The 13,228-nt window shown below is 40.1% G+C and overlaps 1 protein-coding gene across 1 annotated transcript in view; it reads left to right on the forward strand.

Moving 5' to 3' along the window:
- Positions 1–13,228, forward strand: part of CUNH10orf67 (chromosome unknown C10orf67 homolog) — a 116,501-nt gene that overhangs the window by 20,116 nt on the left and 83,157 nt on the right. The window contains 2 exon segments of the mRNA XM_029237056.1: positions 4,404–4,524; positions 11,044–11,187. Coding sequence (XP_029092889.1) covers positions 4,404–4,524; positions 11,044–11,187 — 265 coding nt within the window.

A 13,228-nucleotide genomic window follows, 5' to 3' on the forward strand; every position in this document is an offset into this window, starting at 1 on the left:
CCAGAACTTCCAATTCCATTACATTGTCTCAAGGTATATTCTAGCCTACTCTTTTTTTAAGTTTGTAAATATCATTTTGGGGACTAAAGAATTTGACTTCTATCATGTTTAGTACATTTACACGTTTGTTCAATGCATCCAATCTCCCAACCATGTGGGCTGTCTCCTCTGCCTGCTGCCTCTGTGCTGCTGCCCCTGTTCTCCCAACTGCCCTCCATCCTTGGCTACTGGAACTGTTGGCCTTCTCCTCTGCATGGCTCCCAACCTTTTTCATCATTGAACAATTGACCCATCTCATTGGCCACCATGTTGATTCCTGTCCTCTGGGAAGGGAAGGGAAGGAAAAGGAACATGGAAAAGAAAGTGACTACGTATGGTTTTGGTAGGTAGAACTGTAGGGAAACTGTCCTAGGCTGAGGTACTGCCGAGGTACAGATGTATTTTGGGGAGTTTTAACAGGAAGATGTGTGACAGGTGAGTATGGTACATGGGGTATACTTAATGAGAGATGAGGCTTACCACTACCTCAGAATATGTAACATGTCTTTGTTTACTTGTTTACTGGTTGTCTCTCCCATTAGAATGTAAGTTCCACGAGCACAAAAACTTTGCCTTGTCCACTGCTGTTATCCTTGGTGCCAAAAATAGTGCCCGGCAAATAGTAGGTACTTAATTATTCTTGGTTAAATGCATGAAGCTCCGAGAAGTAGTTTGCCTGCATATTTTGGAGGTCAGAATAAGAAGATGGAGTTTAATTTTCGTAAGCAGGGGAAGGCTATCAAAGTCCTCCATAGTGGGGTAGTGGTACAACCTGAGTTTTAGTAAGATACCTCTAGGAACAATGGGAATGATAGATGAAAATGACAGAAGATTTGGAGACGCAGTCATTTTAGGAAATGTTTATTATCTGTATTTTGTGGGACACTTGTTCAGAACTATAATGATTTTATTTTTATTTCATGTTTTAAAACATTCCCAAATGTATCATAAAAGAATTTCATTAAAATTTCTAAAACACATATTCTAGAAAAAAATTTACCCCATGGACAGTTAGTCATCAATATTTGTCAGCTTTGAGAGGTACCAAGAATATTTTCCCTGAAATTTTATGTCATCACCACTTAAAAGTTTGTTTCTCCTATTTGTTATAAATTGCTTTAAAATACATTGAAATTTTTTTATCAAAATTGATCATATGATTCATCCATTTCTATAGTTCAGTACAATATTATACATATTTAATTTTAACATAGTGATTATAATTTAGTGGTTTTCACAAGTTATTTTCAAAAATGGTTATAGATTTTTAGATAGACAAAGCCTTAAATATTGGTGATCTTTTCAGTTAATTGCTATATCTTAGTTTTTTTGTTTTTTTTAAGGAATTGAATACAACAAGCATTTATCAAGAGGATTTTATGGGTCAGGTACTTGTCAAGGACTCTGCAGTGTGTGAGATCTTACCCTCCTTACAAGCTAATATGTTTGCTTGTTACTGTTTCATGGCTGTTGGCAGAAGACATGACTCCTGGGTCAGAGACAAAGGACTGCATCATGGCAAAAGCAGTATTAGTGATTCATGTTTATTTGCATTGATTCCCCATGCCCCCTAAGTTCCATGAGGGTGTCACAAAAGACCTACCATGGATGCCTATACACAGTAATGAGTTGTATTAAAGGAGAGGATCCCTGAGCTTGGGGGGTTCACCACTTCTGCAGTAAGGAGTAGCAAGCCTGCTTCTTGGCAAGGGAAAGACATTACCTCATCCTTCAAGGTTGCTCACTGCAAACACAACTCAGGAATGGCCCAAGGAAAGAGTGATCAGGACCTTTGTATTCTTGGCATGCCCAGAAAGAACATGCAGGGATGCTTGGGCCAATGGAGATTGCCTCTCCCAAAGGTACTGTGTTAGTGAGAAAAAAATAGCCTCCTAAAATGAAGTAGGCCAAATCTAAAATACAGTTTTTTGTGGGAAAACACTAGAAATTTTAATTGAAATTGAGATGTACAGCATTACGGATGCTCCCTCTGCTTTGAATAATGCTGCTGACTAGGTCTGTCATCAGTATAATATTGATGGGTGTGTGGAAGGTTAGTTGAAAATTTAGTGGGATTAGTTGAAAATCATTACAGTGTAGTGAATATCAAAATCTAAAAAAATTTAAATTTAGCCTTTCTTGGTTGAATAGTGCTATGCTTTTATAGTTTTCTCTGTATATGATTTTAAAAACTGTGATATTTTCAAAACATAGTGGTGATAGCAACAACCACTGTCACAGCACCAAAAATGGATAGCATTTCGTGAAGGCTTACTGTGTGACATACACCATTCAAAGTACTTCTCAACTCACTATCCTGACAATAACTCTATGAAATAGGTACTATTTATTTTGCATAAGAGGAAACTAAGGCACAGAAAGGGTAAGTAATTTACATAATGTCACATCGAATATCAGGATACTTTCAGCTACGGTTGACAGAAACTCTCACAAATTGTTGATTTATTATATGACATTCCAGGAAGACCAGAAGTGTGATGGGTTTCAGAGTTGAGTCAATGGCTAAACAAAGTCAGCAGTCGAAATTATTTCCATCTTTTTTTTTTTTTTTTTTTTTTGCGGTACGCGGGCCTCTCACTGTTGTGGCCTCTCCCGTTGCGGGGCACATGCTCCGGACGTGCAGGCTCAGCGGCCATGGCTCACGGGCCCAGCCGCTCCGCGGCATGTGGGATCACCCCAGACCGGGGCACGAACCCGCGTCCCCTGCAAAGGCAGGCGGACTCTCAAGCACTGCGCCACCAGGGAAGCCCTATTTCCATCTTTTTAAAAGCTCGTCATCTGTGCGCTGGCTTTGCTCTCTGGCTGGCCCCTCTTGTGGTCACCAGATGACTGTGCCAGTTCCTGGCCTCATTTCCACACGTGGCAATGTCCAGAGTCATAGAGGAAGCCTCTCCCTGGTGCTTCTGTGTCAAAAGCTTTCCCACAAGCCCCCGACAGATCTTTTCTCCCGTCACACTCACCAGAACTGAGTCCCACACCCACCCCTAAAATATCTGACCAGAAGAATGGGATCACTGTGGTGGGCTGAAACCAGATGAGGGTTACCCTTGTTACTGGGAATATGATCACCCTCCCCTGAGTTCCATGGGAGATAAATCTGAGGCTCTAACAGCGGTAAAAAGAGAGGGCTTGCCATGGGGTGCCCCCCATCACGGTCTGCCCCACCTGGTCAGCAGACAAGTGAGAGGTAGAAACACAGACACTGTCTACAGAGCCTGCACTGACAAGTCCGGGAATTCTACTTGAGCTTTCACGGCTCTCTTTCTTTACCTGACATTTTAGAAACCAATAGCTGCGGTAAGTTCGGTCAAATTGACAGAGAGAGTACATCCAGAAAACTGGCCTTCTTGTTACAGTTTGAGATGCCCGTAGTTAAAAGTCTGTAGGAGGACATTCCAAATACTTGCTCCTACTTAGATTTTTTGGGGGGAATTCTGTTTAAAATCAAATACAGTACAGTGGTGTGATTATCTTAAAGAAGAAGCTCTCAAATTCTTTGGTTTCAGGACCTCTTTACAGTCTTAAAAATTATAGGGTCCCTCAAAGAGCTTTAGTTTATGTTATATTTATTCAGAGTTACCATATTAGAAATTTTAAAGGAGAGACGTTTAAAATAATGATAAACCAATTCTGTGTTAGTATAAATAATGTATTTTGAAGAAAAACGAACTCTATTTTTCAAAACAAAAACTTTAATGAGAATAGTGTCATTGTTTTACATTTTTGCAAGTCTTCTCAATGCCTTGCTTAATGGAACATAGCTGAATTCTCCTGTCGGCTTCTGCATTCAATCTGTCATCCAGTCGCATAACCTGTAGCCTCTGGGAAACTCCACTGAACCCTTGTGAGAGAATGATAATGGAAAAGGCAAATAGAATCTTAATATTGTTAAGAAAATAATTTTGACCTGTGGATTCCCTGAAAGAGTGTCCTGGAACCTCCAGAGGTTCCTCAGACCACACTTTGAGAACCTCTATCTAAAAGTAATTTTGCTTGCTATGCCCGTGCATAATTTATAATGGCTTCAAGCAGAAGCACACATAAAACGCAAATAAGATATTAAAAGTAGGCTCATAAATTGGTCATGTCTCAGAAAATGGAAATAAGATGAGATATCAGTGGAGCAATGTGCTAGTGTCCATGGAATCTGATAATCCAGCAGAGTCCTGGGGAAAACCCCTAGTCATGAGAAGATAATTCAGTGGTTTCCTCACTTCACCAATCCTTTGAATCTGTAAAATATGATTTGCATGAAATATGCTCACTAAATATATTTTTAAGGAAATATCTACTATATAAACCACAGTTAATCTCTCCTTCCTCCCTTTTTTTTTCTTTTTCAGATTTAACATTTCAGATGATTTGAAAGTTGGCTTTTTCAGCACAGACCATGCTACTCAAACGGATTCCAGTGAGATTTTGCCATTGAAAGAGTTGAGTTCATCTACACAGAAGCTAGTGCAGGTAAATCTGGATTTATTTTGAAACTTCTGAGATAATTTGTGGGTACTATTTGCCTTTATGTCTTTCCTTGACAGAAGTGAAATGATTAGCATTTTAAAAATATAAATATCTTTTACACACTGAGTTGGATGACAGGTGTGTTTTTAAAATTATTAGTATAGGGGCTTCCCTGGTGGCGCAGTGGTTGAGAGTCCGCCTGCCGATGCAGGGGACACGGGTTCATGCCCCGGTCCGGGAAGATCCCACATGCCGCGGACCGGCTGGGCCCATGAGCCATGGCCGCTGAGCCTGCGCGTCTGGAGCCTGTGCTCCGCAACGGGAGAGGCCACAGCAGTGAGAGGCCCGCGTACTGCAAAAAAAAAAAAAATAAAATAAAAATAAACTACTACTTCTATTTGTGTCATGCTTATATATGTTAACTTGTTTAGTGAAATGTTTTCTTACTCTCTTTGGAATTCTTTTGACATCTGTGAACATTTACTATTTAGGATATTTTTAAAAATTACAAAATATTTTTGGCACATAGAAAAATGTCAAGAATAATATACAGTAGTGAATAACTGTGTCACCCATGGTCAGGGAGGAAGAAATTGTCCTCTGTCCCTCTAGATTATTCTGGCTGGTCTAAGAATTAAATTGACATGAGACAGATTAACAGGAGAAAATCCAACAAAAATTTACTGGCGTATATGTGGGAGAGGCCCAGGAAAGCTGAGTAACTTGCCAAAATAGCCAAAGCTCTCACCCTCAGCCAAAGACAAAAGTGGATGTTGAGGATAGTGGTTTGGGACTTCGTAGGAGAGGAGGACAATTTACACGAAGATGGAAAAGCAAATATTTGGTAAACAAATGTTTGCTGGGCCATGCAGAGACAGTGAGACACAGAGACGAATTTTAACTGACTTTGCTAGGTTGCTCCCGGTCTACACAGCTAGTGCATATTGTACTATAGTTATCTATGGTGCCAGCTCCCTTCCTGGAACAGGTCCTCTATCTACATTCTTCTAGGAAGTTATGGGGAAGGTCAGAGGTTCTTCCTGAGTCTTTGGGGCCTTAAAAATAATCAGCCTAAATAAATCCTCATGCCAAAGAGACACAATTTGAGGTGGCAGATTTTGCTCCCCTATACTACCTTACAGCTTTTTCAGATCTCCGTATTCTATCATATTTCCTTTGGGTCTTTAAAAAAATTTTTTTAAAATTTTATTGAAGTATAATTGATTTACAATGTTGTGTTTATTTCTCTGTACAGCAAAGCTTTGGGGCTTTTTTGATTGTAAAGAAACAGAACATTTCATACACATTAGATATCAAGAGTTATTATTAAAAGTCCTAATCAATAAAACTGTGACATAGGGTGGCATACTACTACAAATACTTCAGGTTGCTTTGCTTCTGTTTTTTCACTTAACAACATAACTTGGAAATCATTTATGTACGTTGGTACATAAAGAGCTTCCTCATCTATTTTACAAGTACATTGTATCACAACCTGGCATCATTTATTTAGCTGTCCTCCTACTGATGGACATCATTTTGGTCGTTTCACATCTTTTACTGCAATGAATAATTCTGTACGTACTCACATGCCAGTAAAACTGGGATGTAAATTCTTAAAAGTGAAATGTCTGAGTCAGAGGATGCATGCATTAGTCACTGTGAAGGATGTTGCCAAGTTGCCCTGCATAGAAATTATACCAATTTACACTCCCACTTTTGAGGATGTCTCTTTTCCCACATACGTCCCAATTTATTGTCTTCTTTTATGCCTTCAGAAAAGTGTTATAACTTTATTCCTTTGCAACTAGCGTCTAAATGAGTAAGTTCTGGTCAGTAGAATTTAGGTGGAAATATTGGGTGGCCGCTTTGGGCAACCTTTAAGGCACAGTTCCGATGCAGTGTCTGCCACTTTACCTCTTCCTCATCCTGTCCCTCTTTCCTTCCTCTCTTTCTTTCTTGCCCTCCTATTTTTACTTCAGTGCCTAGACCATGGATGCTACCAGTTACACCATGATTTTGAGGTATACAGAAGACTAAGGAGATAGAAGGATCTTGGGTCATTTTCACCACCTAGTGAAAGAGAAGTAAACTTACCTCTCTTTTATGCTTCTGTTATTTGGATTTTTTAATATAGCTGAACCAAAATCTGACGCAATATGCGTAAATCAGATTAAGGATGTTTATTTCAAATTAGTGAGAGACTTTTTTTTTAAAAAAATCATGAATGGCTGGATTTGAATGCTTTTCATGGATCTGTTCAGATGGTCATACAGCCATATGGTTTTTCTCCTTTATCTGATGATGTGAAGAAATTCGAGTTTTTGATAGTAAACCTGGAATGAACCCAACTGGACTATAATATTTCCTTTTGCATTGCATTATTTGCTGTTAATTTACTAAGGATTGTTTTCCATCTATGTTCATAAGGGAGGTTGTCCTATAATTTTCTTTTCTCCTTATGCTGTTGTTCAGTCTTGGTAGCAAGGTCATAGTATTGTCATAAAGTGAGTTGAGAAGTGTTCCCTAGTCTATTCTCTGGAATTACTGGCTTGAGATTGGAAGTATCTATTTCTTCAGTGTAAACTTGCATGTAAAACAGTCTGTGCTTATTTTTACTGCTGTTGTTTTTTTATGGTTATATTAAGGTTTTCTTAAATCTTCTTGGGTCGGCTTGATGTTATATTTTTCTACAAAATATTCAAATTGTTGGTTATGGTGTTGATTATTGTCTTTACATATCGTTTTTAGGTCTTTATTGTATCCGTAGTTATATTTCTTTTAAAATTCTTAATATGGTCTTCATACCTCCTCTTTTTTCTTGATGAATCCTGACAGTGTTATCTATTTCATTAATTTTTTTCAGAGACCCAACTTCTGGATTTATTAATCCTTTCTATCGTATCTTTATTTTCTAGTTCATAAATTTCTTTTCTTATCCTTATTAGTTATTTATTTATGTGTTTTTAAAATATTTATTTGTTTATTTTATTTGATTGCATTGGGTCTTAGTTGTGGCAGGCGGGCTCCTTAGCTGCAGCTCACCAGCTCCTTAGTTGTAGCATGTGGGCTTCTTAGTTGTGGCATGCAAACTCTCAGTTGTGGCATGCATGTGGGACCTAGTTGCCTGACCAGGGATCAAACCCAGGCCCCCTGCATTGGGAGCTCGGAGTCTTATCCACTGCGCCACCGGGGAAGTCCCTCTTATCTTTATTATTTAATTCCTCTTACTATCTTTACTCTGTTTTTCTTTTTCTAATGCCGTGAATTGGATCTGGGTATTAGATGGGATGTCATATAGCTCTATGTGCAGACAGTGCAACTATATTGACTTAACAGGAAGTCTTGGGTTAGAATATCTGGAGTTACAAGTTAGGGCAGTAGCTCCCTGATGTCATCTGTGTACCAGATTCATTTTATCTTTTCACAGGTCCATCATTAGTGCATGGATTTTGCTATCATATTTCTGACTTCACAGTAACAAGATGGCTGCTCCATTTCCAGCCTCCATCTGCATTTCACAGAGGAAGGAGAATAGGGGAGAAGTGGAATGGAGTGGTGGTAGCTCTACTAAAAAAGCAAAAACTTTCCATCGAAAACCCCAGCGTATTTATCGTTGGCCTTAACTACATCACATGACCTCTTTAACTGCAAAGGGTTCTGAAGGAGTGAGTATATTGGTGAGGCACATTACTGCCCCGACAAAGTCATGCTTCTCTCTGTAAGGAAGGACCTGTGTGATGGACACGGGGCTCTTAGCTATCCATGCCTACAGGTCATTCATTTTGAGGCTCCCTTCTTTCCTTTCATAAGCATTTAAAGACAGTATAAATGACAATATTTAAGGCAATATAGTCCTACTAATTACTTCTTTAACGTCATCCCACAAATTTTGAGATGTGGTATTTTTATTAGTATTTAGATTCAAGTGCTCCAATTTCCCATTTATTTTGTTGGCCCATTGTTTAATAAGAAGTTGGTTAGATCTCCAAGTGTGCTCTTTAGTTACTGTTATGTTGTTGAGTTTTAACTTCAGTGCTTTGTTGTCAGCGGACAGTCTTTGTGAGATGAATTATTTGGTCTTTGTTGAGACTTGTCCTGAGGCTTTGTGTGAGGTCAGTCTTCATTATTGTGCCATGGAAATAAGAAATTAAAAATAACCTGTATTTGTTGAGTGTGTGTATATACATATATGTATATATATCCACACACACGTACATGTGTGTATATATACATATATGCACATACACATATTGTCCATTTTGTTCAATATTAATATACCTATATTAACATTCTTCGGGACATTGTTTGCCTGGTAAAACTTTCTTATTTCTACACTGACCTCAGTTCTGTGTCATTGTATCTTAGGTATGTCTCTTGTAAACTGATCCATGGGAGTCTTAGGCCAGTAGAAGTTTATTTGACCATACCAGGATTCCTGTCCCTCCCTTCTTCAGAACAAGCCGTCCATATGGGGCTGGATCTTCTAAAGGCAAAGTCATTTCATCTTGTCCCTGGAATTTAAGGAATTCTTTAAGCTTTCACTTGCTCTAGAATTTTTTTTCGTATTTCTCAAAATAGTAACCTTCATAAGTTGACAACATGGTATAAAGAAGGAGTATGAGTCAGTCACAACTCTGTGCAAATCTGGACCTTCCGCTTACCGGCCACGTAATGTTGGACTAGTTAGTCACTTGACCTCTCAAAGTCTTGATATCCTCAACTGCAAAATAAAACCTCCCACATAGTATCAGGATGCTAAAACCGAGCTTCTTCCCAGGGTGCTAGTAGCCAGCTATCAAATTCCAAAGTGAGTGTAAGATCCCATTTGCAGAATTTACGAAGAGAATGTTACACATCAGATCAATGACTCTTAGCTCTTTAATCAGACCAAGGATAATAAAAACGGGGATCAGGAGGTGAAGGGGAAAAATTGCTGAAGCAATTTCTTTAGGAAACACTATTGCTGTGCTCTTTCTGGGGGAGGGGTAGCAGAAGGGCTCTTCCTCAGCTCAAAGCCGGTAAGGCAGGCTTCTGTGGAACTTGAAATATGTTTGCTGCTATTGGAAGACTCAGAGGACCGGCGCCGATTCATGTCAGCAAGGAAGCTAACGTGGGCTGGGGCAAGAAGGGGGAGCGGCTGAGCTGGGATCAGTCTGCACTGCCAGAGTTGCCGGGGTTAGGGTTGTGTGATTGTTTCTTGTGGACCACATGTGGCCTCTGAGAAAAAGAGAGAGAGCGCCAGCTTGGGGTCATTCTGGGTCCTCTCCAGTTGACGGATTGAGAAGGACAGAGGGCCCCCAACAGAAGGGAGAAGAAAGGGTAAAACTCTAGATTCATAGGGCCCGAGGGCGGAGTAGCAGCGACCACCTGGAGTAGAGAAGCAGCTGCTTGTCCCTGTGCAGCCACAGGAGAGAGGGTACCTGCTGCGGGAACCTCTAGAGAAGCTGTGTTGGTGCCCGAGGGAAGAAGGGTCGTTCTGCTGTCCTACCAGACCAGGGTGAAGCCCCCCCCCCCACCGCCAGGTAGGAACAGCCGTGTCCCTTTATCCCTTCTGCCTTGTCTGTGGTGGAGAAGCAGCTGGGGTGTGGGGGGAGGAGGTAAGAGGGGAGAGAGCTCAAGAGTGAATCCCACTCTTTTCCTTAAAGATGTGCAGCTGGAGTGCAGGGAGCAGCCTTACCTATGAATGAAGTTGGAAGTGTCACATTCTAAAGGCTACTTTCGGGCTGTGTTTTGAGTGATGATGGGTCTTTCTGTTCCCAAGAATGAGTAGGAATTGCTTACAGTTTCCATTCAGGGCGAGGGAAGATTACCTAGTGAATACATTTTATTTTTTATTTTATTTTTTGAATTAAATATTTATTTATTTTGGGCTGCATTGGGTCTTAGTTGCGGTGCGTGGGCTTCTCTCTAGTTGTGGCTCGGGCTCCAGAGTGCATGGGTTCTGTAGTTGTGGTGCACGGGCCTAGCTGCCCCGTGGCATGTGGGATCTTAGTTCCCCGACCAGGGATGGAACTCAGGTCCCCTGCATTGTAAGGCGGATTCTTAACCATTGGACCACCAGGGAAGTCCTAGTGAATACATTTTAAATAGACAGTGGGAGACAAAAATGCATTGAGTTTGGATGATACCAACCAGTTCTTAGTCAACACATTGGTTATATATTTAAGTACTTGGCTAGTAAATTCACAACAAATGTTGATTCTTGTCCATTTTTCCTGATCTGAAAATCACATATTGAAAATTATTTTTTCAAACGTTTTTTGATTCATGGCAAAGGATAACTTACTCTGTATGGGAGGAAACTGCTGGGAACCTCCTCTCCCTTCGTCCATAAGCATGTATTAGTTTAGCAGATTAACTGGAATCCCCAGTGTACATGACTTTGGAGAGGTAATCTTCAATTCAGGACAAGCCCCTGACCAGGTGCCCAAGTGATCTGCCCAGACCAGGCCAGGTGCTAGAATCTTTACACAGAGGGCCCTTAACTCTGTACAATAACATATGTTTTTCCATTTTTAGATTATTAAATCTCTTCAGGTGGATTTTGGGTTCCTCAAACAATTGATTCAACTGAAGTTTGAGGACCGTCTTAGAGAGGAATCTTGCAGACTTTTCACTTCTCTACATGACAGGATCCTGACAATCGAAAAACGTTACCAACAGGTAGAAGTTCTCTCATTTCCTCTGTTTCGTATGTGGATTAACTTTATGTTTAGATGTGTAGGTACTGCAGTTTTTAGCTTAGCAACTTATGAGGGCAGTTTAATTTGTATGTGTTGTGTATCATGTGATGACTACATAAAGCTGTATGGTACCTTTGGTAGCTACCTATGGTAGCTTTACTATGTGCAGAGACTTTTGTGAGTACCCTGTGTATGAACTCATTTAAGGCTCATGACTAACCTGACAAAGTAGGTACAATTATTATACCCCTTTTACAGATGAGGAAACCAAGGCACAGAAAGGTTAATTCACTTGCTCAAGGTCACCAGTTAAAAAACCATCAGGGTTTAGCTTCCAGACCAGACAGTTTAATGCTTGAATTTCAGCCCTTAACTACAGTTTTATATGACTTGTGTTTTAATGGCTCCGTAGGAGCCAAAGACATGAAAACTCTGCTGCTCTGAGGAATTTCCTAAAATCTTTGATCAGGTTAGCATATTTATCTGTCATTAAGAACAGGCATCAGTGTTATTTTTCTGCTATAAAACAAAACACCCACGTGTTGTTGACCCCACCATTCAAATTACCTTTTAATGCATTTCCTCTTTAAGTCCCTCAACAATCTGTAAGTGGAAATCCTCTTATCCCTGCTCTGCAGGTAAGGAAACTGAGCCACCAAGGTTAAGTCACTTGCTTAAAGTCAGACAGATAGTAAGTGGTACAGTAACATTGAAATCCAATTCTGTCTGACTCTAAAGCCCATTGGCGGTTTACACTCCATGCTAGAATCAAAATTGATATCAGAATCAAGAGCATTTTTTAAGATCTTTATTGGAGTATAATTGCTTTACAGTGTTGTGTTAGTTTCTGCTGTATAACAGTGGATCAGCTATACGTACACATATATCTCCATATCTCCTCCCGTCTTGTGTCTCCTTCCCACCCTCTCTATCCCACCCCTCTAGGTGGTCACAAAGCACCAAGCTGATCTCCCTGTGCTGTGCAGCTCCTTCCCACTAGCTATCTATTTTACGTTTGGTAGTGTATATATGTCCATGCCACTCTCTCCCTTCGTCCCAGCTTACCCTTCCCCCGTGTCCTCAAGTCCATTCTCTACATCTTTATTCCTGTCCAGCCCCTAGGTTCTTCAGAACTCTTTTTCTTTTTTTTAGATTCCATACAAGAGTATTTTTTTTTTTTTTTTTTTTTGCGGTACGCAGGCCTCTCACTGTTGTGGCCTCTCCCGTTGCGGAGCACAGGCTCTGGACGCACAGGCTCAGCGGCCATGGCTCATGGGCCTAGCTGTTCCGCGGCATGTGGGATCTTGCCGGACCGGGGCACGAACCCGTGTCCCCTGCATCGGCAGGCGGGCTCTCAACCACTGCGCCACCAGGGAAGCCCAAGAGTATTTTTTAATGTACTATCTTTCATTGTTATCCATAACAGATAGGATCAAATAATTTGATTAATCAGAAAATGACTCTAGTTTGTGGATTAGTGGCCCTAGATTTCTTTCCATGAGCATAATTCATCCAAAAATACCAGGACCAGAAGAGGATGTGAACTCCAAATAGATTTCACTATTTTATTTTATTTTTTAATTAATTTTTATTGGAGTATAGTTGCTTTATAATGTTGTATTAGTTTCTGCTGTGCAGCAAAGTGAATCAGTTATACGTATACATATATCCACTCTTTTAAAGATTTCCTTCCCATTTAGGTCACCACAGAGCACTGAGTAGAGTTCCCTGTGCTATACATTAGGTTCTCATTAGTTATCTATTTTATACATAGTAGTGTATATATGTCAATCCCAATCTCCCAATTTATCCCATCCCCCGATTTCACTATTTTATAAGCAGTTCTAAGACATTAGAAAGACTATGATATGGAAGATGAGAGAAAATGTTCACATTATCTGTATTTATTTTATCCATATGAGCTCTCTATTGCTTTTGGTTCAGTGTAAGTGAAAATGGAATGTGTTGTATTAGCTGTAAGCACAGGGGAAATGATTATAAAGTGAAGTTTTTGAGAGAGC

The sequence above is a fragment of the Monodon monoceros genome, unplaced genomic scaffold, assembly GCF_005190385.1.
Source record: "Monodon monoceros isolate NGI ecotype Baffin Bay Population unplaced genomic scaffold, NGI_Narwhal_1 Super_Scaffold_21, whole genome shotgun sequence".
NCBI classification, from domain to species: domain Eukaryota; kingdom Metazoa; phylum Chordata; class Mammalia; order Artiodactyla; family Monodontidae; genus Monodon; species Monodon monoceros.